Below are 25,306 nucleotides of genomic sequence, written 5' to 3'. Positions count from 1 at the left end.
TCGTTGCAAGAGTTGAGCTCTTAATTAACGCTCAGACCAGAAGTGTAGTTTTCTAATCAGTTGGTAGGGCCTCAGTCCCGTTTCCCCCTCACACACTTCGAGAAAAATAAAAATATGGGGAGAAACCTTTAATTGGCATATTTTGGAGAGAAGAGGGTCATCTGTCACAGTACAGCTCCAAGTGATCTTGCAAAACTCCTCCGATTCAGACGTATGAATGGTGTACCCTGCTCACTCATAAAGACGCTAAAAATAGTGGCATGCGCCTGTTTGAAGTGTGGGTGGAAGTGATGGAATGTGATGTGATGATTTTGTGAGCTTTATCACGTCTGTCGGCGTCCTAGCAAGAACTAGAAATTTGGTCCCTCGTGTAATCCGTGACATGTGTGAAAGAGGTAGGCTTTCATACGGGCCTGGCACCTTCATCCAGCTCATCTATGATGACTGCTCATTTTATGGCGGGCCAGAGCATCTTTTTATTTTACTTCAGTTTCGGGATGAAGGTCTACCCCATGGTCAAATCAGCTGCGTTTATGAAACCAGATGGATGCCTGGTGAAGTACGGAGTAGCTCTTTACTTCGATGTCCCCAAGACTAGTAGAATAGTAGAATCTAGTAGAAAACTAGTAGAATCTGACGGGCGTTAGAGTATCAAGTTACTCCTCACTTTATGCAGCCGGATTCGAAATAAAAGCTTGGGAAGTTATCCCTTGCGCCACAACTGTATGCCATCCTCTCTTTATAAAACGGGCCAGAGTTCTCCGGTCGTTGCTTTTCCGTCTCCGCTGTGCCGTGACTCACTGCGCGTTGTCCCGGCGCTGTCGGGGCTCGCCGTCGTGCCGTTCCTGCGGACGTCCCGGCAGCCCCGCCACAGCCCGGTGTGGGACGTCAACAGCATGAGGTCCGGACTGCGCTCGGCGCTGCCGTTGACGCCGGCCAGGCTGCTGCCGTTGACGCCGGCCGGGCTGCTGCCGTTGACGCCGGCCAGGTTGCTGCCGTTGATGGCGGCTCCCCCCGCACACGTCACCGAGAACCTGCGACGACGGCCATCGGTGACGTCACACTCGTGTGGTTGGTCCGACGCTGCGGTCGGCCGGCTGCGGGTGACGTCACCGAGAACCTGCGGCGGCGGCTATCAGTGACGTCGCGCTCGTGCGGTTGGTCCGATGTCGTGGTCGGCTGGCTGCAGGTGGCGGCGACGCGAAGCAACAGGTTAAATGAGCCAGGCTAGCGGTTGAGACAGGCAAGGGAGTCTGCTTACAAACCGTGGAAGCGCCAGTCAGTTCACGCCGACATCCATTCGCCGCTCCACCGAGAATGAAGGGGTCTCCTGAGTACTTAGTGGAGTGCTTATGAGTGCTCAGTGGAAATGGATTGCGAAGACACTCACCGGCATTCGGAGGTACGCGCCAGTGCACAGAGTCACCAGCATTCGGAGGCTGTATCAGTATTCGGAGATAGCCACCAGCGCTCGGAGACATCCATTAATACTTGGAGATACTCCCCAGCACCCGGAGGGACCCCGCACACTGGGAGGCACTCGCCAGCACTAGGAGGCCTTCGCCAGAGCTCGAACGCGGCTGAAGACACTCGCCAGCCCTCAGAGGCACTCAGGGACACTCGCAGGTACTCACCAGTACTCTGTGGAGATCGTAATGACCCAGAGCAGGAGTCCAAGTACGACGGAGACTGTGCAGCCCATGAGAACCCGGCGCTCCATCACAGCCACCTTGGCGGCCTGCGCGCTGTCCAGCCGGGCGCCTCCGCCGCGCATACTCATGGTGACGGATCTGGGAGACGACGCGGCGCGCCAGAGTCACCGGTCACCCGCAGGTCCTGGAGGCAGGGTCAACGGTCAGACGCGTCGGGGGTCGGGGTTCGCCTGGGGCCTGGCAACGGGTCGGAGGTCAGATGAGTTGGGGTCAGGGGTCACCCGCAGATCTCAAGACCAAGGTCAGAGGTCAGACGGGATGGGTCAGAGGTCACCCGCAGGTCCCGGGAACAGGGTCAGGGGTCAGACGGATGGGTCTGATGTCACCCGCAGGTCCCGGGGACAGGGTCAGGGGTCAGACGGGCTGGAGTCAGGGGTTACCAGCAGGTCTTGGAGACAGGTGCAGAGACCAGATACCCCTTATTATAGGGACCACTTCGGAGCAGGGGTGCTATCACGAGGAAACTATTGCCGGGCCCATTGGTCCGGCAAAGCTCTTCGCTCAGAGTGCTGATCTGAAGGGTAATCTGTACAATCCAGACTGCGATGTAATTACAATTTGAATAATAAATGCGCCTGGCTGTGTCGGGACGTGTCGCTGTCATGTTACTGCTATGCCTCGTCAAGTCAAGTCAAGTCTCTGCCGTATCGCGCTGTGCCGTGCCGTGCCGTGCCGTGTGCGTGGCCGGCACGGCACGGCACGGCACGGCACGGCACAGTGCGATACGGCCGGCGTCGGCGTGGCCGGACTCGCCGCGTTCCTCGGACCTCCCTGCGGAGCTCCGGGCCGGCGGCCACTCCGCTGACCCTGCAGCGCCAGCACGCTGTCCGTGTTGCTGTTGGCACCGCTCCTGGCGGAATGCTGGTCCCATTGCCAGTGGGCCGGGCCAGTCCGCTATTTATCCTTGGGTGCGGCCACCCGATGCGCAACTTCATGAACTGCACTTCACGGCAAGCGCTTTGCGCGAGTGAGCGCGAGCCACAGGCCGACTGTAAGGGCGTTGCTCGCATTCCTGCTTCGTCTCACGATGACGTGGATGTTCAGTGAAGCGAGGGGATTTTTTATTGATGCAGGGAATTGTTTACGTTGCTCGCATTGCTGCTCCGTCTAACGATGACGTCAATGTTCGCTAAAGTGAGGGGCTTTTTGATTGGTGGAGGGAAGTGTTTGCGGTGTACGGATCGGTGCAGATGCGGCTGTTCGTCTGTTCGAATGTTAGCATGTGACGCCAGCGACAGACGGGCAAGCCACCGCAACGCCACTCTTTGACTGGAGGAGTTGCTGACGTGAAAGCAAGCGTAATGTCCCAGCAAAGCCGATCGCGCTACATGACCAAACAGTGACAGTCGTCACCTACTCACACACGTGATCCGTTTGGTCGTAGGGTGTCCCGAGTCCTAGCCGGAAACGTCCTGCTGCACGGAGCCAGGCGCCTGACAACCCCCACCACTGAAACGCGTCGCACCCCATCGACAGCGCTTGAAATGAGCCACGCCAGTTTATTATTGCTGCGTGTGGGGAGATATATGCATTGGCAGAGGTCCATGCCGGGTGCCTCAGAAGGGTTCCAACGGTCTGAATGATTTATAGTGCCTGGACGCAGAGCTTAAGCTGTTTCGTTAGAGCCACTTACGAAGTAATCACCGGCCTGTCCGCGACCACTGGAGGTCCCCCGAGGACCGGTGGGGAGATCTGGCGTGCGGCGGCGGGACCAGCGGGTCAGCCCCCCCCCCCTCCCTCCCCCCGCGTCGGCCCGTGCTCGGTGACCCAAGGTCATGGTCTCGCTAATGCTCGCCCTGTCTGTGGATCGGATGTAACCGTCGGCGCTGGCTGATGCTTCGCTAAGTGATCAACAAACAAACAAACAGTCTAGGCACGGGCTCTGGGTGACGGTGGAGGTGGATGGCGGGTGAGGGTCTAAACAGGAGAGGGGAGGGGCAGATTCAGATGGGCAGGCCACAGTGATTCTATTGCTTCATCGCTGGCCTATTGTATTCGTCTATGGCGTGATAATGAAATCTGGCCACATTCTGGGACTTTTGTGTCCTTTTACTCCCTGGTTGAGCACACCTTGTGAGCATAAATAAGACAGCACTAATAGCCTTATTCCTCTTAGAATAACCGGGAAAAATGAGAGATAGATGTGCTTTAGGATTATTCGTCGAGGAGTAGGGCTAATAGTATTGTCGTATTTATAGTTCATAACGTTCCTCACAAATGCCCTAACAAATTACACCCTATGAACAGTCAACAGACTGTCTTTTCCAACTCACTGATATCGAAGATCTCGCTACTGAACTCTGAGTCAGTCGTCTCTGCTACCACCGGCTTCGGATCAAGGCAGTTGGGGTCAAAGTCCTACCCCTACACGTGCGAGTTTCATATTAACCTAGACAAGACACACACTAACTTTAGAACCAGCTTCGGCCGGCCACTCATTCAGAGCCCTCCCGCTCCTGAGGGTGCCTCATCATCGTGCGCGGGTCGCCTGGGCCCTTTGAAGGACGGGATCACCATATGGGTGGTGCGACGACAGGGCCAGCGTCCCCCCCCCCCCCATCGACCCGCTCTCCCCGCATCGCTCGCTCGACAGCTGAGGTCAACACCTCCGTCGTCACACCGCGGCACGCCGCGCGTCCCACGCCAGCTGGAGGCAGTGATCCGTAAACACGCGTTGACGGGATGTTCCACATTTATTGAGTTTTTTGTATTTTGTAATGATTTGGTATTGAGGCCAGCATCAGATACAATGGAAAAAAGCTCACTCATAGTTAGTGACATGGTTATAAATCCAAAAGACTGCTCTAAACATCAAAATTTCACTATTTTGCAAATATGCTCCTCAATGCGTCATGGTCTGATTACGTCATGGAACGTTCTCATGACGTTAAAGTCGCTGCCAGACCAGCCATGTCAAAGCTGCCACTGCAGCCGATGGCGTGGCTCAGCCCCAACGAGTTACGTTGGCAGCACAACCGCACCACGACGTACTTTCGTTACTAGTCACGAGGTTCACGTCTAAAAGACCTGCTTTTCAAGGAGCTGTAAACGGAATTCCTATCACGCCATTTTCAATCAGTACGGGACCAAAAAAAAATGTTTGTTTCCTTATGTCGCGCCGATCCTATGACCATTTTTGTCTAGACGAGCCAAAGTCTGACGAGCGAGCCAAAGCATCGGATCAAAGAAGCATCGAACCAAAGCATCGGACGAGCCAACGCATCGGATCAAAGTTATGATGTACGGCGCGCCTACAAATTTTCTGTCTTTCGGGACATGCTCCATGGTCTGTCTGCGTTCGAGGCCGGAGCGGGCCAGAATTGTTCTATCAGCTCCCTATGAAGTGTGTTGAATTGTTTGTTTGCAGTCGATACACGTTATGAGTGTAATTTTGTGTACAATTCCATCAGTTTCTTGCAAACCATCTGTTTAAATCAAAAATAGTTGATGTAAACTTGAGTTCTAGCCTACAATGCACATCAGGTGTACGTCCAACATCGTGTTGCAATTTATGCACTGAACTTCGCTCTTCCCGACATCCATCACCCTGGACGTGACAAACTTGTGGAACTTTTACGTGCCGCAATATGGCGCTGGTGCCTGTCTAAAGTTAAGTTACAAGCATTGTGTGCGTGCGTTTTGGCCCACCTTTGTGCCGTTCTTATATATTTTCACATAATGGCATGCATTTTATTTGCACTTGCATACTCGGTTACGGCGCTATTTTTAAGTTATTTTATTATCAGCCTCACGTCCGCCAGAAGAACTTAAAGACAAAACGTCTATTATCTTTTACAAAAAGCAGTTGGTGATAGAGACAAGAAATGACACGAATATTCCAGTGGCCATATTTGCCTTAACCATGAACACAATACAGCTAATGAAGAGGAGCTATTCGCGTGACGTTTTTATGACGTCACAAAGATCTTGGTGGCTTTTAAAAATGCGGTGGGAAATAGGCTGCACAAGTTGGTGTGCATCAAGCTCAGCAACAAGAGGGTTTCAAGCGTTAAAAAGTGCATGGTCGTGAACTGCAGGGATAGATCTTGCAAATGCCCGTCTCAGTTTCAAAACGAATAAAAGGATATGACAGTCCCTTTCATATGAAGGCCGAACCCGAGCTTTTCACGGGCAAGTTACACAAGTGATGACAATAACTGTTTATCACATTCGGGCTCCTGCTTTGCTCAGGGGGTAGTTTTCTATTCAGTTGGGGTGGGGTAGGGGGGGGGGCTCTCCCACAAACTTTGAGAAAAAAGTGAGGTGAATCCGCAGAAAACCCTGTTTGTTGGTGCATTTTGGTGTAGGTTTCTTCATTTTTTACTGTCCAGTCCGCTTCCCACAACTTATTTTGTGACACTACATCCCTGGTTCTGCTTTGGGCAGGTTTTTATATAGCTGAATAGCACAATCATAATTGGGTGACTTTCCGACTCCTAGTCGATATATCGTGCACATTTCTTCCCTTTAAACGAGTTTTGATGTTTCCAGTGGGGTAGCCAAGTGTAACTTTTGGAACCAGGCTCACCCGTCCAGGGGGGGGGGGGAAGGTAAGCGCCCCAAGGCCTACAACTTGACCGTGGAACGCGTGCACGCTTCATGGCGATAAAACGGGCCGTCGGTATCAAAATAGCAAGGTGAGCCTTAAAGGGAATGTTCCACATTTGAAGATATATGGACGCAAACATCAAATATGATGAAATAAGCCACTTATAATTACTGTTATAGTTTTAAGCCGAAAATCTCTTCACAAAAGAAAGACAACATAATTTCTCCTTTTAGTAAATATGCACCTCAATGCGTCATTGTCTAATTACGTCATCGTACGTTGCATAACATTGATTAAGAGCCATTTGACGGCCCTTAAATCTGTAAATCGTGCTCACAAACGTCAGATATGAAAGACTCGACAATTATGTTTTCCTTGGCTTTGATCGCCGCATGGCAAACGGAATGGCACGATTTGAATGATATTCTTAGAGAGAGAGAGAGATTTATTGAGAAAAGCATGGATTCGAGTATCAGCTCATATAGCACATGTGCACAATGTACATATGAAGTAGGATTCAACTTAGTCGATAATACATCTATGTTAACGAGAGTGGCTATATGCGGGATGCTTGATTTACGTAGTCGCATACCACAGCAAAACGTTTGGAGTGTGCTTACGCTCCTGGTATTTCTGTCGGAGATCGCCACTCGCCGTTTCGGAAGCAGATCTCTATGCATGGTAGACGCTTGCACTTGTTTTCCTGGCCTTAGGCATAGCTAATATCTGCTGTCAGCGAGGATCTCCATACCCAAGCGTTGTAAGATATGCGAGTACTTTTCCGAACGGCCGAAGATGGTTTGCAACTTCTCTTCTGCATTTTCTCAAGATGCTGCACCTGCTTGGCGGCGAGTCCCGCATGAAAAAGCGGTGCACAATATTCTAGCAATGGCCGTATGTAAATCACATACACCCGAATAAGCTATCCCTGTGGTGGATGGTACTTCGTCATTATGCAGAGCATATATAAAGCTTTTGATCCATTGGTTACAATCTCAACCACATGTGCTTGCCATGACATGTCATTTAATATTGTTACACCTAAAAGCTCAGCTTTGATAGCAGTTGGCAGGCTCTTTCCTTGAATCATGATGTCCGGTAGTGCTAATGGTTGTACGGTTACGGTTACGGTTATGGTTACGGTTATGGTTACGGTTACGGCATTGCGGATGCCCGGGTGTGACCTTTAAAAGTTTGCACGAAAAAGTCTGCGCGTCTCCGCGGGCGTGTAGTTAAAAAACTAGAGAGGTTTAGGATTTAAGGGCAGAGCCGTGAACTGCACCGAATGATCTCCAGGGTGTCTCTCTGTTCAAAACATCATACGAATGAGGAACAATCCCTTTAAAGGGAGTGTCCCACCTTTTGGGAATATTTCAAATACCTACTCTGCTGAAACCTCGGGATCATTTACGTTTACTGCAAGCACTGGGTAGTGTCAGTGCAGCATCATCAAGATATCATAAAGACATAACCGGTGATTATTTCTAGCCTGAATTACGCTTTCAACGCTTTGCAACAGCACTATACTTTTACCTCTCCTAGCAGTCTCACAATGTACCTTGAGTCCGCGACAACTGCCCGAAATGCTCAGCTGTTCAGCAGAATTTTGAGAAAGCTGGTATTACCGCTGAAATCGGACTAATCGAATTTAACAATATGTGAGAAGTACAAAAAAGTTCGCACGCTTCTTTACAAATGTCCCCTGAATCCCCATAAGCGGGGCCACTGAGCGACAACGAGCCTATTGACCTGCAAGGACCTCTACGACTCTATATGGTCTCCGCCTGGGCGAAATGCTGTCTAGACCAATAAGCGCTCGTAAATAGTGCACAGTGAGACTTCAGTAAACGTAATGCTATACTTAAATGATGTTGGAATGACCATCGTCAATTTTCCCCCTTAGATAGCTCCAATTTTGTCATCCTCTGGAACTATTGGAAAATGACAGTATACAATAGGCACAGCGATTTTCTCGTTCATCGACGTATTAAATACATTCCTTGCGAACCACAAAGCATTTCTAAAAGCTCGATGGCTTGTATCGGCAATCGTTACTGTTCGGTCGTCATTTACGCACCCGGACGCACGCACTGAGCCAGGCGCTTCCAAACAATCGCTTGTTACCGCTAGCAACCATCGATTGCGGGAGAGCTGCACAGGCTGGCGTTGATCGCGTGATGAACGCGACGCGTGACCGCACTTCCGCCCCGCTTCCGCCCGACAATAACGCCATCTATAGTCCGCAATGCCGAGTGATTGCACCTCTCATCCGCCGCAAGCCTTTCAGTGGCATTGCAAGGTGCCTGAAATACTCAACCGACGATCGCTTCATCAGACAGGAAATATGACAGGGAATCCAGCGCGCTGGGCTCGACTTGCGCTTTAATAGCTCGACTCGACGATGCATAAAGGTCAGCTGGCAATTGGCCAGGAAGACGCAGCCGGCGCTGAAACCGGCTGTGCCGAGCATTGCGCTGCAATAAAAAGGTTACACTGCAGTCGTGTTTCGTTACAAGATCGCAAACATTTGCCGGGACCTTTCCTTTTGTCAACATGGGGTGGCGTGCTCCCGTGGCATCGCGCGTCGCACGCGCCGCCAGCGTTTTGTTCCATGAAGCGAAACCACATCCCCACGCCTTTCCCATTTGTACCGTGTAGACACCCCGACCGTTATCTAAGCTCGTTTCACCGACTCCTCCCACCCATCAAGGGTCTACCTACGCATCAAATCCAGCGTGATATTCTTCTTTCGCGAGTTCCACGCCCACGTTGCACGGTCTGAGGCCGGTCGAGGATGCAGTTCAGCTAAATACGACCCCAGCGCCGCAGCTGGGCACCTCGCGGCGGGGGTGCCCGTGGCGCCGGACGGCGGCAGCGGGCCCGGCAGAGATCTGGCGCGCCGCCGACTGCAGCCGACAAAGGGCGCCGGCCGGGGCAACCGCCGCCTTCCGGGCCCCGGGCCCTCCCCACCGCCAGACAAAGGTGCCGCCAGGTCGGAGCGGCACGCCCCATCCGTTCGGGGTGCGACCGACAAAGCACAGCCGACCAGCGCCTGGACAGTGACCGGACAGGAGCATGGAGGACCGGTCAGCGCCTGGACAGCGTCCGGACAGGAGCAGGGAGGGCCGGTCAGCGCCTGGATAGCGGCCGGACGGGAGCAGGGAGGACCGGACAGCTCAGGACAGGGACAGGACGAGAACAGGAAGGACCGTAAGCGCTTGGACAGCGGCCGGACAGGAGCGGGGAGTTCCGGACAGCGGTGGGACAAGAACGGGAAGGACCGGACACACCTGGACAGCGGCTGGACAGGAGCAGGGAGGACCGGACAGCGGTTGGGCAAGAACATGAAGGACCGGACAGCGCTTAGACAGCGGCAGGACAGGAGCGAGGAGTTGCGGACAGCGGTTGGGCGGGAGCGGGAAGGAGCAGACACACCTGGGCAGCGGCTGGACAGGAGCAGGGAGGACCGGTGAGCGCCTGGACAGCGGCCGGACAGGAGCGGGGAGGACCGGACAGCCCAGGACAGGGACAGGGCGAGAACGGGAAGGACCGGAAGAGCTTGGACAGCGGCCGGACAGGAGCGGGGAGTTCCGGACAGCGGTTGGACAAGAGCGGGAAGGACCGGACAGCGGTTGGGCAAGAACGTGAAGGACCGGACAGCGCCTGGACAGCGGTCGAACAAGAGCGAGGTGGACCGGACAGCGTTCGAACAGCAGCCGGGCAGGAGCAGGAAGGACCACACGGTGCCTGACGACAGCATCGCGCGGCTCCGAAACCGCCGCTTCCCTGGCGATGAAATGTTCTGATTGAAAAATGGCAGAGGCTCTGCATTCTTCCAACAGGTTAACGCTTAGTTTTGGGCTGTACCGATCTGGATTAACGCGCAGGTCAGCAGGTTTCTGAAGTCCGTTTGGACCTACAGGATGTATTGGTAGCTACTAGGGTTGGGAAACGATTAAAGGTCTTATTTGCATTAAACAATGATAAATTGGTAGTCTCTTTTGTCGATATATGATTAACCTAACAATAAAGTACGCGTATAATTACGCGTAAAATTACGCAATAATACTTTTTCCGAAAGGTTTACACTTAGTTTATGGGCTGTTCCGGTCTGAGTTTGTTCCGAAGGACGGTTATGCACCATGACGTTAAAAAAACATACACACTTAATGAAGCCATGTGGGATGAAGGCGCACTGTTACAGGCAACAGCATGTTTCCTGGCACAACTTTTTCCCACTTTAAGCCAATATCACATTTCATTAAGTTGTTATTGTCGAAAAGGCAATCAAGCTTCTTGCAGAGTTTTTCTTGCAAAATTAACCCAATCGTTAAACGAATACGTGAAAACCAATCATGGACCAGCCAATACGTTGGACGTGTGCTCAAGTGTTCTTTCATAAGGCACCTCCGCTTGAGGAACAGAAAACCGCAGCGGCCTATAAATCTCGTGAGCATATACCCTTTTTTGGAGTGGCCTTGTATGGTACGCATATGGTGTATGTATGGTACATGTTACATCACAATTGAGGTTCTGCGATACAAATTAAGGGAAGCACCAATATTCCAAAGACTTATCGTCAAAAGCTACAAGCAACAACTAAGCTTTTGTAACTTTTTTCGATATGACATGTATGTATGTAACATTTCGATATAAAGCATGCACTTATTCGATGGTGGGACAATTACCGCACTAGACAGGTATTGGTTGTCAAGTTGTTGCGACTGATTTATTAAGTTATTGATTTACTGAGATGGAGGCTGCTTATTGAGACCAAGCTGATTCATGAGCTTGGTTAAGAGAACATTTACGATGGCCGAAAACTTCTCGCGCTGTAAAACCTTCTGACGTCCGTCTACTTGGCGACAGAGTCAGATTCATATCCAATCAATACTCGCCTGATAGCGGACCTTTGATTGGCCTGCATCAACGTGGTCATTTGATCACGTAGAGCACACGCGCTGAGGTCCCATCGTCATACGCCATAGGGAGGTCCCATCGCAATACGCCATGGGGAGGTCCCATCGCGACACGCCATAGGGAGGTCCCATCGCAATACGCCATAGGGAGGTCCCATCGCAATACGCCACAGGGAGGTCCCATCGCAATACGCCACAGGGAGGTCCCATCGCAATACGCCACAGGGAGGTCCCATCGCAATACGCCATAGGGCCTACTATCATCACTCATTAATGGGTTGCGGTAGGCCTAAGGTCATATCATTTAAACAGACCCGTTTAATATTTGCAGTAAACAAAGCATGTGTAGATAAGTATTGGCCTTCTCAACACGGCCGATTGCCGCGAAAGCTGAGACCGTTATAACTTTTCACAGCAGCCACGGTAGATCAAAGTCGCGAATACTAATTCCATTAGATACATATATAATATATAATATAGCAATATATATATATATATATATATATATATATATATATATATATATATATACGAATCTAATATGTTGCGAACTGGGCGAACGCAACGCCCTGCAGATGTCGACCTGTTTACTCGCATTGCCTTGAGATTCCATGTATCTGAGGCTTTACTCGCAACTCATTTTTTCGTATACCACCGACGCATTTTGTTGTCCTCGTTCTCCGAGATTATGAAGACACGCCACTTATTTTTCTCTATTAAGTTCTGCTTTTTTAGAAGGCACGTCGTTTACAAAAGGTAAAAATGCGTGCCTTCCTTGCAACCGGGAACGAGCTCTCCCTCCCCCCCCCCCCCCAACCCCCCCGCCACAACAGCCTGGGCTCGCCTCTGACTGACGGCTGGTCCCCGCCGGTGCCGGTGACAATGGCTGCGTGCGCAGAGCCGGGTTGACGGCTCCGTAAATAACCGACTCGGCAACGTCCCCTGCCGGCGCCGCCCGGCTGCGCCAGCCGACAACGGGGCGCCGCACGCTGACGCGTCGACACGAGCCGACGCCCCGCCTAAAAGCCGGCGGAGCGAAGCCTTGGGTCTGTTTGGCAGCAGAGACTTGGGGTGTGGTTTTCTGTAATCAAGTTTGGGCTCTGCCCCGACTTCAAGAAAAAGTCGGACGAAATTCGGGAGAAAGAGTTTTTTGGTTTAAGTTGGAGTAGGTTTAGTGACTTTTCTTGCGCAGCCCCCCCCCCCTTCCACCCACCCAACTTAAGCGTATTTTCTACACCCCAGCCAGCGACGCCATGGGTGGATACCTTCTCAATGTTTGCGCGTGATCTTTCTGCTTCGTCTGACGCACTCCCTGAGACCCGTCCGTCAACCCATCGGTTGTGCGGAGCAAACTGGAACGTCCCCACTGATCTCCACTGATTGTCTGCGTCACTGATTGTTGACGGCTCGCTTTGCGACCGGTTCGCTTTCCACGCTTAGCCAGGCATTGATTCTGAACAGCGATTAAATCTGTCGACCGTGATAAGCGCTCTGCTCTCCGAAGGCGTGTTTGACATCCGCGTTTGTGCACTGCTTTTCAGAAACAGCCACGCTACAGGGTCACGACCTGCCATGGAAGGAAATTGAAATGATCCCGTCAATGCAAGGTGGTTACCAGAGCAAACAGAAAAGTCCGGCCCCATTGCAATCTGCAACCGGTATGTGACTCGAAGGAAGCACTTCGGAAAACGAACAGGATTCATGCAGCCCACTTTACATCGGGGAAAAATTATCCTGCTAGTCTGCGCGGAACTTTTCATTCGCTTTATCAACAAATCGTAGAACAGCAATGTATCGGTCTCCGATTCAAGTCCCGCGCGAAAAGATACGACAAAGACAGAAAATGAACGTCAACACGTCCGCGGACGCGTAAATAAACCGTTCGCCTGGGGATGAGGTCGATTGGACGGCCGAGTCCCTTTTCTGGCCGCGAAAGCCGGGGAATTCGGCCGATCCGGTCACATTTGGATCCCAGCCGCAATGGTCAGTCAAACGCCGTATGCCACGCCACGGCAGCGATGACCAGAGGAAGCCTGTTTTTGCGCTCACGCAGTGCTGGGCGCTTGAGAAGAAAATACCACTATTTCAGAAATATTTCTTTCGATTGCAGTGTTTTTGTCTTCAAATCTTTTCACAGGAAGACATTATCTACATGCCCTGACTCCATGCAACGACGAGACGTCCGCGATAATATTACTTAGGGTGTAATGCAGGCACGCAAATTTCAAAACGAGACCAACGGTCTCACAATCTCAACGGTTCCCATACGGACCCGCGACCCAATGTTGGGATGCATGCACGCGACCTTATCGTGTGTAACGCTCTGCTTGATCTCCGAGCTCGTTCGACGCGATACCAGTCCTACAGAGAACCCACAAATGCATGACACTGATTATTCGCTTCATCTTTTGATGTTTTCTTGGCCCCAACGTCAGTACATCAAAGAAGCTCAACGAGAGGAATCAATCCCTGATACTCCCTCGGGTGTTGCGCCGTACGTTTTTTTTCACAAATACGCGGAAGCGGGAGGGAAAGAGCAGACGTAAATGTCTCTCTTGAGCAAATTGCGCCATGGATCGCCAAACACCTATATACTCCAAAGATGCCTACAGAATCCCCAACGAAGTCTATATAAGCCCAAACAAAGCCCATAGAAACCCAACGTGGACTGGCAATGCTCAACAAAGGCGACAAAAGACGCAACGAAACCCACAAAAGCCTCAACGAAATCCCACAGAAACCCAAAGGAAGCCCATCGAGTCCCCAACGAAGCCCACAGAAGTTGTGGACCTAAACAGAGGCGATAATTGGCTCTCGCGGGTAACAGCCTCCGCTTCACCGGCCAGCTCGCCACACCACGCTCACAACACCCGCTCCTAACAGCGGCCGCAGCTGCCCGGCCCGTGGGGAAGCGGTGAGGACGCGCTGTCAGCTCGTGAGGAGGGAGACTTCGCACGGGCGGGACGAAGTAAGACTCCTCTCCGCGGGTGCAGTGCCATGGCCCGGGCGGGCGCAGGAGGAGGGAGGGGCGAGGTGTGCAGTGCCAGCCCCCCCCCCCTTGCTGGAGATTACAGTGCGGGGGTGAGCTGCAGTGGCAGCCAGCCATCAGACGAGGCTCTCGCAGTCGACGCCAACCGGCGACAGACCATTTGGCACCGTCGCTCGCCGTCCAGGATGCAGTCCTGCCCGCCACGCGGCCGTCCGTCATCCAGCGCCGACTCAGCCGCGGGCCCATGAGACATGAGTACGCTTGCACGCTGGCATGGGCTCATGTGCAGTGCGGAGTTACGTGCGATGTGTGCCATGTGCAGTGTGCAGCTACGTGTAACAATGTGGCATGTGCGATGTGCAGTCACATTTGGCATGTTGACCAGAACTTTGTTGTCATTTCGACACTGGTTTGCAAATGCTGAGTGCTACCAGAGAGTGGCAGTGTTCGAGGATCAGCTTTAAGACACTGATGAAGAAAAACGCATGTGAGACTCACAAACCGCTTTCAGATGTTTACGCCATTAACACCTTTTCCGTGTCAAAGGTGCGTGGGTGGGTGAGGGAGTTCGAGGAGTGTTGGAAGAGAGTGTGTGACTTGTCACGCTCCGCGAGGCCCGCAACACAGGCTGACCCCGCCCGCGTGAATCAAGTGGAGACTCTGATGATAGGTCGTCGTGTGACGACTGATCAGATAGCTCAGAATCTCGGCATGACCAACGAACAGTCCACCGTGCCATTCATGATCGTCTGAAGATGTCCAAAGTTGTCCCAAGGTGCGCGTCAAGGCGGCCGTCGCGTGAGCAGAAGGAAGGGAGGCTCAAGTAAGCACGACAGCGTCCGCAACGCTGCCAAGAAGAGCGAGAAGCGCATGATCATCTCCATGGCGGGTGGAGGGCCATGAAGAGCAAAGGCTCTCCTCCTGCCAGCTTGACCTCACCTCCACCTCACAGCTGTGGCACCTGCGCTACAGTGCGTCATTATCAGCCGCGACGCTTGAGGCGGTTTGTTCGGTGCGCTGCGGGCATGGACCTGCTCCGCTCGGCGCAGCGCCCAGCGCGCCCAAGACACGGTTTCAAAGGAACGTGGTAATTGCTTGCGTCAGACGTGTCGGACGCACGCTTCCTTTTTGCTCGCACAGCTACAAAGGGCCGGCTGTCACTGACTCTGTTGTCACGGATGAATGGCTGCCAAGAACGCCGTGAAATTTGCAACATCAGACGTGCCACGGTGGGTTTTTAGCGGCGCCGCACGTCAGGGGGTGGGGCAAGCAACGGTTCGTGCGAGCCTGGATGTTTCTGAGTTAAGACCGCCAGACGAGGGCGAGAGGGATGTCTCGAAACCAATGGCGCCATTCCAAATTGAGGTCAAGTAAACGGATAGTCTCATCGGCGATGTACAATCCGAGGCTTTGGAACAACATTAAATATGTCATTCCCCAGCCGAAAACGGTGGCAGAATCGGGACATAACGCTCTCTGATAGGGGCCATGTGACGGAAAACTGTCGTGTAAAACTGATCTGTGCCTGATTATTTGATACTTCATCGAGCATCCGACGAGCTTCATCATCAACTTTCTCCTTCCCGTCGTGAAACAGTCGGAGGCCATCACACACAAGTCTACGCTAGGTCATCACGAAAGGAGGCCAAAGATATTTACAGCGATAGTTGAGCAACAGTGGAAAGAGCTTCAGTCTTTCCGGTATTTCGTTTACATTGCCTGTGTTTCTGAAATTGATAGTGATTAGATTCGCGTGGTCTGCTCGGCAAAGCACAAATTTAAAACTGACTGGCCTTAAAGGTATCATTGGTACATGAGGAGTGCCTTGGTTAGATGACATTGTCGTGTGAGCAAATTTATGTCAAATGAGGAGATGACATGGATGCTGCCAGCACATTAGCACGGCGACGACAACTGATGGTCGTGAGACTCCATCGCGCTCCTTTGAGACATTGCACCTTTGTGCTACTAGAATCATTGCACAAGGACGCGTCTCGTATTATTCATTATATCTTGTGTTGTAGGATCGCAACGCCGATGCCTAAGGTAAAAGCGTCCCTTCTTCAAACGATGATGGAATTATGGTTACTCATCAAAGCTGACAGAGATACGCCGAGGATCAACCATGTTTTTGTTGAGCATGCTTAAAAGGGTACCGCATTCCTATCCAACGGACTCTACATCGACCTTGAAATTGTATTGTCTGCCTTTACCACAGACGGATACTTGAGAAGTTGCATTGTCTGCGTTTACCACAGACGGATACTTGATCGTCATTCACTAAATGCACAGCGAAAGGGTAAGGTCAGCAATCTCAGTGGGTGCATACCGTGTATCTCTGGCCCGCATATATCTGGTACAAATCAGCTACTCTATGAGTGGCCGAATGACGTCAAGTAGCATGGAATGCCTATGTTTGAACTAAATTGAGAAATGACCATCATTTTTATTTTAAATTAATTGCTCACACGAAAAAATGTAATATTAAGTGAGATAATAAATCACAACAGATTTGCATCCTACTTTGGAGATATGTCATGATTGATTACAGATGTTCCAAAAATTATGGTGAAAATCAAGTCAGCGTTGCCATTGGCAGCGAACGTTCGTGTCATCGAATTTAATCCAGCCTCGGCAGTGTACAATTTACTTCGCGGGGGGGGGGGGGGGGAGCGCATCAAAGTCTTTACGAAACTGATGCGTGAAGTAGGAAGTTTCGACAAAATTACTCAAGCCAGCTAACAGCTAGGAATGCCCGCCAGTGAAACTGGTTGCCGGTCGGCTTACATGCTGTGAGGCAGAGCTTCAAACGTAACACAAAATGAACAGCGCCTCACGCCCTCGAACATTACCGTACCATAAAACAAATCGCCGCTCTCAACCCTCTATTCCTCTAAGTTGGTGATTACAAATGTAAATAGGCGTCAATAATCGTGATGTGTAAGAAAAGCAGCGCACGTGCAGCCGACTGGCCGCCCAATCCCCTATGACGTCATCGGTCAGGGGATCAAGTCACGTGAGTTGCGCCGACCGTCGCAGCTTAAGTGCCGATGTCCAGCAGTTTTCACACCGGACCGTTCCACCTGTCATATAACTGGGCCGCGTCGTATTGCCCTGGGTGACGAACCTAGTGTTTGTCATCGATTTGAAGTGGCGATAAGGGTGATAAAAAACCCGTCCAAGACAAACACATAATGGGGGCTATTTCCGCTCTCATAACGCGCACTTGGGACCTGATAACAGGCCTATTGATATTACAAATAAACACTGGATATGCAAGCATGACTCCCGGGGGGTCTTTTGGCTCGAAAGGGAGTCGGAGAGGGCAGACTATCGGCGTGACTCCTTCTGTATATTGTTCCAGACGTCTATGGATGCAGGATTCCTGTTCCACTCTACCATTAGTCGGCACTTAATCGATGTCATCGCCGTCGGTGCCAGAGCGGCTCCCGAGCTGCCACTTCGAGACTTCACCTGCGCTGAGCAATGTTGACCCGAGCTGGATGCGTCGAAAGCTAGCAGTGTGCCGGTACCTGCAAAAACCCTGTCCGCTGTTAACCCATACATAATGCATCGCGACTGGGCCAATGCAGTGGCGGTGTTGGATTTAAAAAAGGATATCGTATCCAAGCTAGGAGTCTCCATGGTGCATGAGAGAAGGCTTTGATTTTGTCCTTCCAATAGAGACTACAGGCATGCCGTTGTCCACAGAAAACAATGACGCATGGAGGAAGCGTTCGCGGTTATACCACGAAAACAAGGTTATAGCCTGAAACAAGCACAATATAATAGGGGAATCGGGAAGTCGAATAGATAACACCTGGTGGACACAATAAATTTGCTGTTCTCCCTGTCCCACAGAGCTGAATTTGTGCCAGAAGCTAGTGTGAGCTGCGTTCATATAGTCTACCTTTTTGCTTTTTTAAATGTTCTTCATATTTACACTTCGCTCCACATTGAGACACTCAGATAATCCTTTTATCTTCTTAATTGTTCTTTCATCTTTGAACTCCGTTGGAACTGTTTATCATACGAGAAGGCAAAATAAAAGATGGGCAAAAACCTTGACGAGATGCTCGTTTTGTTATTGAATTACCCACAAACGACGATGTTTACGTGACAAGTCATAGAGTGAATAATGAAATAAATACTGAAGTAGATTTCAACTGAATGCGGTAAATTTTCAGCTAGCAGAAAAGACAACGAAAAAAGTGTATCAACTGGATTAATAAAAACCCATGCATCTTAAAGGGAGTGTCCCACCACTGGGCATATTTCAATAACATACTCTGGTGTACTCTGGTGAAACCTCAGGACCAGCTACATCCAATGACAACACTGGGCGCCGGATAGTGTCACTGCAACACCACCAAGGTATGAAGAGGTCTATTTTAATCATTTTTGGGTACGAATTATGCTTTCGACACTTTGCCACAGCACTACACTTCTTTCCTTTTTAGTAGCCCCAGACTGTAGCCCTAGTCCGTGACAACTGCAGCTGTCGCGACTGCCGCCGTCACCATATCTGCCGCCGTCATGACGTCAGCAGAATCTCCTGAGGGCCGTCGCCAGCTGTTGCGAAGGACAGGTACCACTTTTATGCTGTTTTAACGCGCATACTCCGGGCCTGTGCGCTTAAAAGTGGAGCATCCACTGGTATGCATAACGTCAGGGCAAATGAACAATTGTGTTTGGAACAGCGGGCGGAGAACGCCATTTACCGAGGAGCGCATTGTTGGAAGTTTGAACCAGTGCATCACCACAGACCATGCGACAATCTGTTTCCCAAAGCAAAGACACGCTTTGAAAATAGCCGCTGTGCTTAGCGCCGTGGGGGAAAATATAAAAAAACAGAGTACAATGTTTCGTTGAATTCGGGTGATAATGGCCCTATGCTTGCATATATTTTTCTTTAATACGCGTGGCCGAGTGTACCTTAATCGGGTTGCCGGTCGAATACGACACGCTCAGGGGGGGGGGGGGGGGGGGCAGGTTGACCTCCGAGATCTAAAAAACTAGGAGAGCTAGGCAAAATTTGTCATAAGCTTACATCAAACTTGTTCATTGTCTTCGAAACTATCTCAGGGATTACGGCCTTGTCCAACGTTCTGTTGTCGCATCAGTTTCAACTACTTCCTAGAAATTGTCCTCGCTGACAGCCATGGCCTGACTTTGACCAGCCATGTGTCAGCGACCTTACAAGACACGTCTATATCTATACCGTCCGATCCGCTCTTAAATTTTCTAGCCGCTTTTCTAGGCTAAGCCGAGCTTTTCTGAAAAAAAAATCTTTGGGAGGTGGTCAAGTTAACCACTCCAAATGAGCGTGTGTTAAAAGTGTTTCAGGCTTTAGTAAGCTTAGTTAATTACTTTAGCGAATGCCGAGCCATTCAGAAGGTTTTCAAGAAAACTGTTATTACCGATGAAATCGAAAGCGTCTGATCCAATCATTAAAATTTGACCTGGCGATTGACAATGAAAATTACACTGAATCAACGCTTGAAGTGAAGAAGTGAAAAGTATAAAAAGGTGGCATGCCCCTCTAAATGAGAGCTTCCATCTGTTAGGTCGAAGTATCACCGCACGCGTATGCATGCAATTCGATGCATATTTAAATGAGATGCGCTGCTTTCGAGTCTCGGCCAGTTTTCCCTAATTCGCCATCATTAGCCCAGATTTACAATTTTTCGTGGCGTGGCTATATTTGTGGGATTTTTCATCGCATGACGTTCTCACCACAGTCAAGAAACACTTTTTGTTCAACGAAACTTCCTGTGATTCTGCCCGACTGCAGCGAAAGTGTTCCCTACAATACACAAACACACGTGTCTGATAAAGCGCTGTGCATCCAGTCATTGTGGTCTGTCCATGAGTGGCCACGCCTGTGTTATGGGTGCACTAATAGATGAATAACGTATTCTATAAAGCGCCGTGCATCCAGTCATTGCGATTTGTGCATGAGAGTGGCGACGTATTCATTATGGGCGCACTAAGAGGTAAATACAATCACTAAAAACTAGGGTTAGAAGCAGTGGATGAACTGCTTTTACCAGTAATGATATAATGGCTTATGACGCATTATTCTGATGAGAATGTCATATTCAAAACAGTTTCATTCATTGGCGACCCGGTGACTCAAACTTCGGTGCCTCGAGATTATTGACGTCGGCCGCCAGCGACACCAAAGCCCCCTTCCAGCTTTGAGACGAATTCGTTGGACCGCTCAGACCGATTGGCCGATGACAGGGAAACATATTGTGCCGTCATACTGCTATGTGAAATATGGCGGTTCTCCGATTTAATCAGCCTTTGCACTCGACACCATTTCATGAGATGACTTGCTTCTTGTGCTTTGGGTGGGCCAGGTGCATTTTCTGGAGGAGCAGAGTGGCAATTTACCAGGCGCCTTCCTTGCTGAGGGCTTTGTGACAGGTTCTAGGCCACTGTTCCCACTGCTGAATGTTATCCTCGATTCCAGAGGCTTTGTAAAGCCATTCGAGGGAAGCTATGCGCCCGTTCCATGGCATAATTGAGTAATTTAGAGGTTTTCTTCATTGCATCATAATCTGCAATGCATGTGAGCGCATGACTGCAGCCATGCCACTATTCAGCGGGCTCCTACCGCACGAACAAGGATGGGCCGCGAGACAAAGAACAAGTTCTACTTACGTGGCATTAGGGAAAAGAGTCTCAGATTCGTCACTCCAGAAAATATGGCATAAGGTAACCGCGGCTTCATCTTGAGCACCGCAGACATGGGTGGCAACAACGAGCAGGGGGGAAGGGGCTGGGAGAAAAGCCACCCTCAATTTTTGACAAAGTAGGATTTCGCCCCGTTCAATTTGTCTTGTAGAATGCCCGTTTTTCCACACTCTCCCATCAAAAGACATTATTCAGGTCAGATTGTCTCCCTCCAGCTTTCAGTTTGGCCTTAATTTTAATCTGTCTCTCCCAATCTCAGGGAAATGGTTACACCACGCCCGCAGGCAACGACTACCAGCAGCACGACACCGCTGGCCCCACAGGCATGCTGTAGCCCATAGTGGACCACGGCAGCCCACGGTGAGCCACAGCAGCCCATGGTGGGCCACAGCAGCCCATGGTGGGCCCCAGCAGCCCACCGTGCATCGCATACAGCCCCGCGCTGAGCCCGTCCCGGGGCCAGCGTGTCGCCGCTGGGCCAAACATTATGCCTGCAGCACGGGCACGACTCCAGGAGACACAGTCACACCTGCTCGCGTCGGCCGCGTCCGAGCTGCCTCGCGGGCCAACGTCTGGCTGCCAACCATGGACGTCGATTTGTGTAAGTGATTGGGGAGCCGAGAGCCCGATGGCCTGATCTGCCTCCTGTCGGATTTCGCAACGAATTACTCCGCTTTGTTTGGACGGGCGGAGACTTTGTGTTCCATTCGTGTCCTCTATTCGGAAGTCATTCGTTGCGTCAGAGAGGAGTCATGGTCAGCAATTGCTGCGCAAGGAAAATAATTTGTTGTGACATTTAGCTCTGTCTTTAATCTTGCGGCTATCTGCCCCTCCTTATCGTGCTCCGCCTCCTGCACGAGCACCACCTCCTGACACACCGGCACCACCTATGCCAGTACCAAGTCCAGAACTGCAGTCTCAGCCTCGATCCGTTTACCAGCCTGGACGCCTGGGCACCCGGCTGGAGTGGGCACCACGTCATGCTCCCCGGCATCCGCCAGCGTGAAGGCCCAGCTGATCAGCAGTGCTTTGTACAAAGCCTGAGCGTCGGCGGGAGGTGGCGAGCGGTCTTTGCGTGAAAGCGCGTGCCCGCATGCCTCACGCCAGCATATTGCGAACGGGAGCAGTATAATCAAAGACGCCCGGCGAATAATCCGGATGTTAATGAGGCGGGCTCATTGGTGAGTGCGAGTATGATGAATACATGCGATGAGAATCACCTGCGTGAGCAGTTTATGAAATCTCTCAAGACTCCTTGAAACAGGATAATCAATCGATTGACAAGACCATGTGCTTGTGTTTTGGCCCTTTCTCGTGGCGTTCTTGCATGTTCGTCTCTTATTTTGCGTTTTACTTTGATTCACGCACTCGGTTATGACGCTTTTTGTAAGTACTCATTCACCAGTTACATTGCCGTCATGACTAAAGTCACTGCCTACATGCCTTTATCATCATGTAGCACAAAACTTCATTCGTTTTATTTAATTTTATGCATTTATATTCTACACATGAAGTTGGTTGAAGGCCAGCTGATGTTCGTTGATGCCACCAAACGTGCTGGCGTACCAGACACGAATAATCCGATGACCATACTTTGATAGACCTTGAGTACGTAATGGCCATTGAGGTAGCCATATACGTATGACGTTTCTATGACGTCATGCATACCTGGGTGACCCTGAAAAAATCTGCATGAAATGGTCTGCACAAGTTTGCGGACGTCACGATCAGAAACAAGATGGTTTTGAGTCTTCAAAAGGGGTGGCTGTGAACTGCACCGAATGATCTTCCAAATTGTCACCTCTGTTCAAAATCCCATACAAATACAGAGCACTGCTATTAACCTTTAATGGAAGATAAAAAATGAATCCCATGCAACCGCGGAGGACATTCGTTGAAAGCGTTGTACGTTTTTTCACAAAATGCTGAGGGAGTTTCAAAAACAGGTAGGTCCTCGCGGTAGAAGTCCCAGAAATAACATGATTTTTTCCTGAAAATAACGTCATTCACACGAGATACCATTCCAAAATGAGCGGTGATGCTAACGCGTTCTATTTGCAGTATCAGCCGGCGCATTGCTGCCAATCTCTAAGACTAACACAACTAATTAATTCACAACATCCAACCGGTAGAGGTGTTGTTTTTCGCTATTAGATTACACAAACATGCCTTCTGTTTTAACATAACATCATGGAAACGCAAAAAATGTGGTTGCTTTTAACTTGACGTAAAGGCAAGGGATGCTAATGTATTGAACGTTATGTACCAAATCCAACCAGCTGCCCATTCTATTTGAGTACCCGTGGGTTTACCCAATCTGTGAAGTCTTTCATTTTCTGCACCAGCAAACGCACAAAACTGATACAACTTTGCAAGCAAATATAACTCTGGTGGTGGATTTTGTTGGTTCTAAAAATACAAATGCCCAGTTTTGTAGTACATTTTCGTTTGCAAATCAAACAATCTTCAAAATCACCGTTAACGGCCCCCACTGTGACAATAATTGTAGTTGTATTCATATCGAACTGATAACCCAACTTGCTGAGCTCGCGACCGCCTGCAGCTGCCGCCGTCACAGAGATGAGTTCGCAAAATAATTCGGAGGAGCGGGCGAGGAAGTTCATAGGGCAAAAAATGACCCAACCTAAAGCCAACAAACGGCAAAAGAGCAGGATTCTCTCCAGATTTCCTCCGCCTTTTCACGGTTAGTCCTGCCCTCGGCAATTGAATGAAAGTCATACCCATGCGCAGTCGCCTCTGTTCAAACTAGATGTGTCCATTGGACTCGAAATCTTTGAAATTAAAAAGTTTTATTTGGAAATTGGACGGACAGGAGCAAAAATTTTTGATTTGTTTTGCACAGCCGGCATCCTTTTGACGTGATGGAATTGTGGACGTCTTCACGAACGCCCACGGTACACATCGCTAACCCACGATCAATTTTTTATTATCATTCGATTCGAGTGACGGAATGCAGTGACGCGGGCAGTGACTGGGGTTGAAGGTTTGTGGGCAGACATTTTTGGACAGCCTACTTTTCTTTTTTGTACACTTTTGGGCCGACAGCTGGTCCATCCTCGGACTTTGGACTGGACTCAGGACAACTTTCAGGAAACGGCACCTCGGTTCAAAGCGGTGCAGCGTCAAGCGGCGCTCACCTCGCGCCGCTGTTGGTCACGTGATCGCCGCCGGCGGTTCGCGGGCGTCCGCTCGCGCGCGCGGAGATGCACTGCAGTCCGTGCGCGGCCGACACCCGAGCCCGCCCTCCGGCGGTCACGTGGTCTGCAGTCGGCGCGCTGCACGCCGCAGGCGGGGGCCGTGGCCGTTCCGCACCGACCGAGCGCTGTCGGTGAGCTCAGTGTTTGCGTTCGTCTGTTATAGAGTTGCATCTAAAGAGAGGGGGGGGGGGGGGGGCTCATGAGCCTTAGACTCCCTCTCGTCAGGGCGGTGCGCATTCATTGTTTCACTGCTGTGCTTTTGAATGCAATTTCACAATCTAGTGATCACAAAAATGGTTTGCGCTGGGCAGATTCGGCTTGTATTGTGGCGGATGCGGATTGTATTCGGTTTCAGGGCAGACCAGCATTGATGTTATCGAATAAATTGAGGCTTATGCATATTAGCGATTGTGGAGTATGATGCCACACTATTTTTGTAAAGCCTGTGGACACAGTGCGTACACAAAACGCGGGCACTGTGAATGAGGTTGGAATTTGGCCATAAACAAATATACCCCCCCCGCCGTCAAGCCTGGCCGCAAACCTTCCTCTTCCCCCACCGCCAATCACGCCTGCGACCCTGGCTAGTTGAGGCTGCCGGTTTGGACGGTGCAGTATTCAACAGTATAAAATACAGGCAAGTGTAAGATTTGCGTTTCTAGAATGTTTTAAAATAAATATACGAATTTTCTGTTTGACCCGCTGATAACCGGTTACTCTCGGTAAATATGTTGAACAACGTCCTTTACATGTCCTTGTTACAGTTATCTTTGCTGTAGAGCAAATACAGCACGATTATCTCATATGCAGACCTGCATTCCACGGCTCTGGTGATCTGCCTGCATAGCGACCGAATAAACTGACACCTAGCACTGTTGTCACGCTTTTCAACGCTTCTCTTCTTATGTTCTGGGCAAGGCGCATGACGAATATGCAACCACTAGATGTTTTTCGTTTGATTTCTTCCTCTCGTATCGTGAGTAAATGTCGTTAAATAATCTATTATGTGTAATCTCACTACTCTCGTCGCAGCCATTCATCACATTGGTCGTGAGCCGAACTAAGCACGTGGAAATGCTTGCGCTAAAGAATTGCAAGTGTAGAATAAGTGTTGCGATGTTTTGCCGAATCTGAAGGCTCTTGTGTGAGCGAGGGCAGAATGGTGCTAAGGCAAAGTGTGCTTTTGTAATCCGTATTTAGCAGTGATGCAAACCCCC

At 50.5% G+C, this 25,306-nt stretch overlaps 1 protein-coding gene across 4 annotated transcripts in view; it reads right to left on the bottom strand.

The window, feature by feature from the left end:
* Nucleotides 1-24,081, bottom strand: part of LOC119095315 (uncharacterized) — a 38,857-nt gene extending 14,776 nt beyond the window's left edge. The window contains exons 1-4 of one of the 4 annotated variants that reach the window (XM_037218170.1): nucleotides 24,030-24,079; nucleotides 17,644-17,702; nucleotides 1,635-1,836; nucleotides 802-1,034 (exon numbers count right to left, since the gene is read on the bottom strand). In XM_037218170.1, coding sequence (XP_037074065.1) covers nucleotides 802-1,034; nucleotides 1,635-1,780 — 379 coding nt within the window. In that variant the 5' untranslated portion in view covers nucleotides 1,781-1,836; nucleotides 17,644-17,702; nucleotides 24,030-24,079. Of the gene's footprint in view, nucleotides 1-801; nucleotides 1,035-1,634; nucleotides 1,837-17,643; nucleotides 18,703-24,029 lie in introns of those variants that run through there. The other 3 variants (XM_037218171.1, XM_037218172.1, XM_037218169.1) reach the window with 3 other exon arrangements.
* Between the last annotated feature and the right edge of the window lie 1,225 nt (nucleotides 24,082-25,306).

Source organism: Pollicipes pollicipes, unplaced genomic scaffold (genome assembly GCF_011947565.3).
Source record: "Pollicipes pollicipes isolate AB1234 unplaced genomic scaffold, Ppol_2.1 Scaffold_4219;HRSCAF=4965_pilon_pilon_pilon, whole genome shotgun sequence".
Classification (NCBI taxonomy): Eukaryota; Metazoa; Arthropoda; class Thecostraca; order Pollicipedomorpha; family Pollicipedidae; genus Pollicipes; species Pollicipes pollicipes.
The sequence above is the reverse complement of the archived record's forward strand: the minus strand, read 5'-3'. Positions and strand labels throughout refer to the sequence as shown.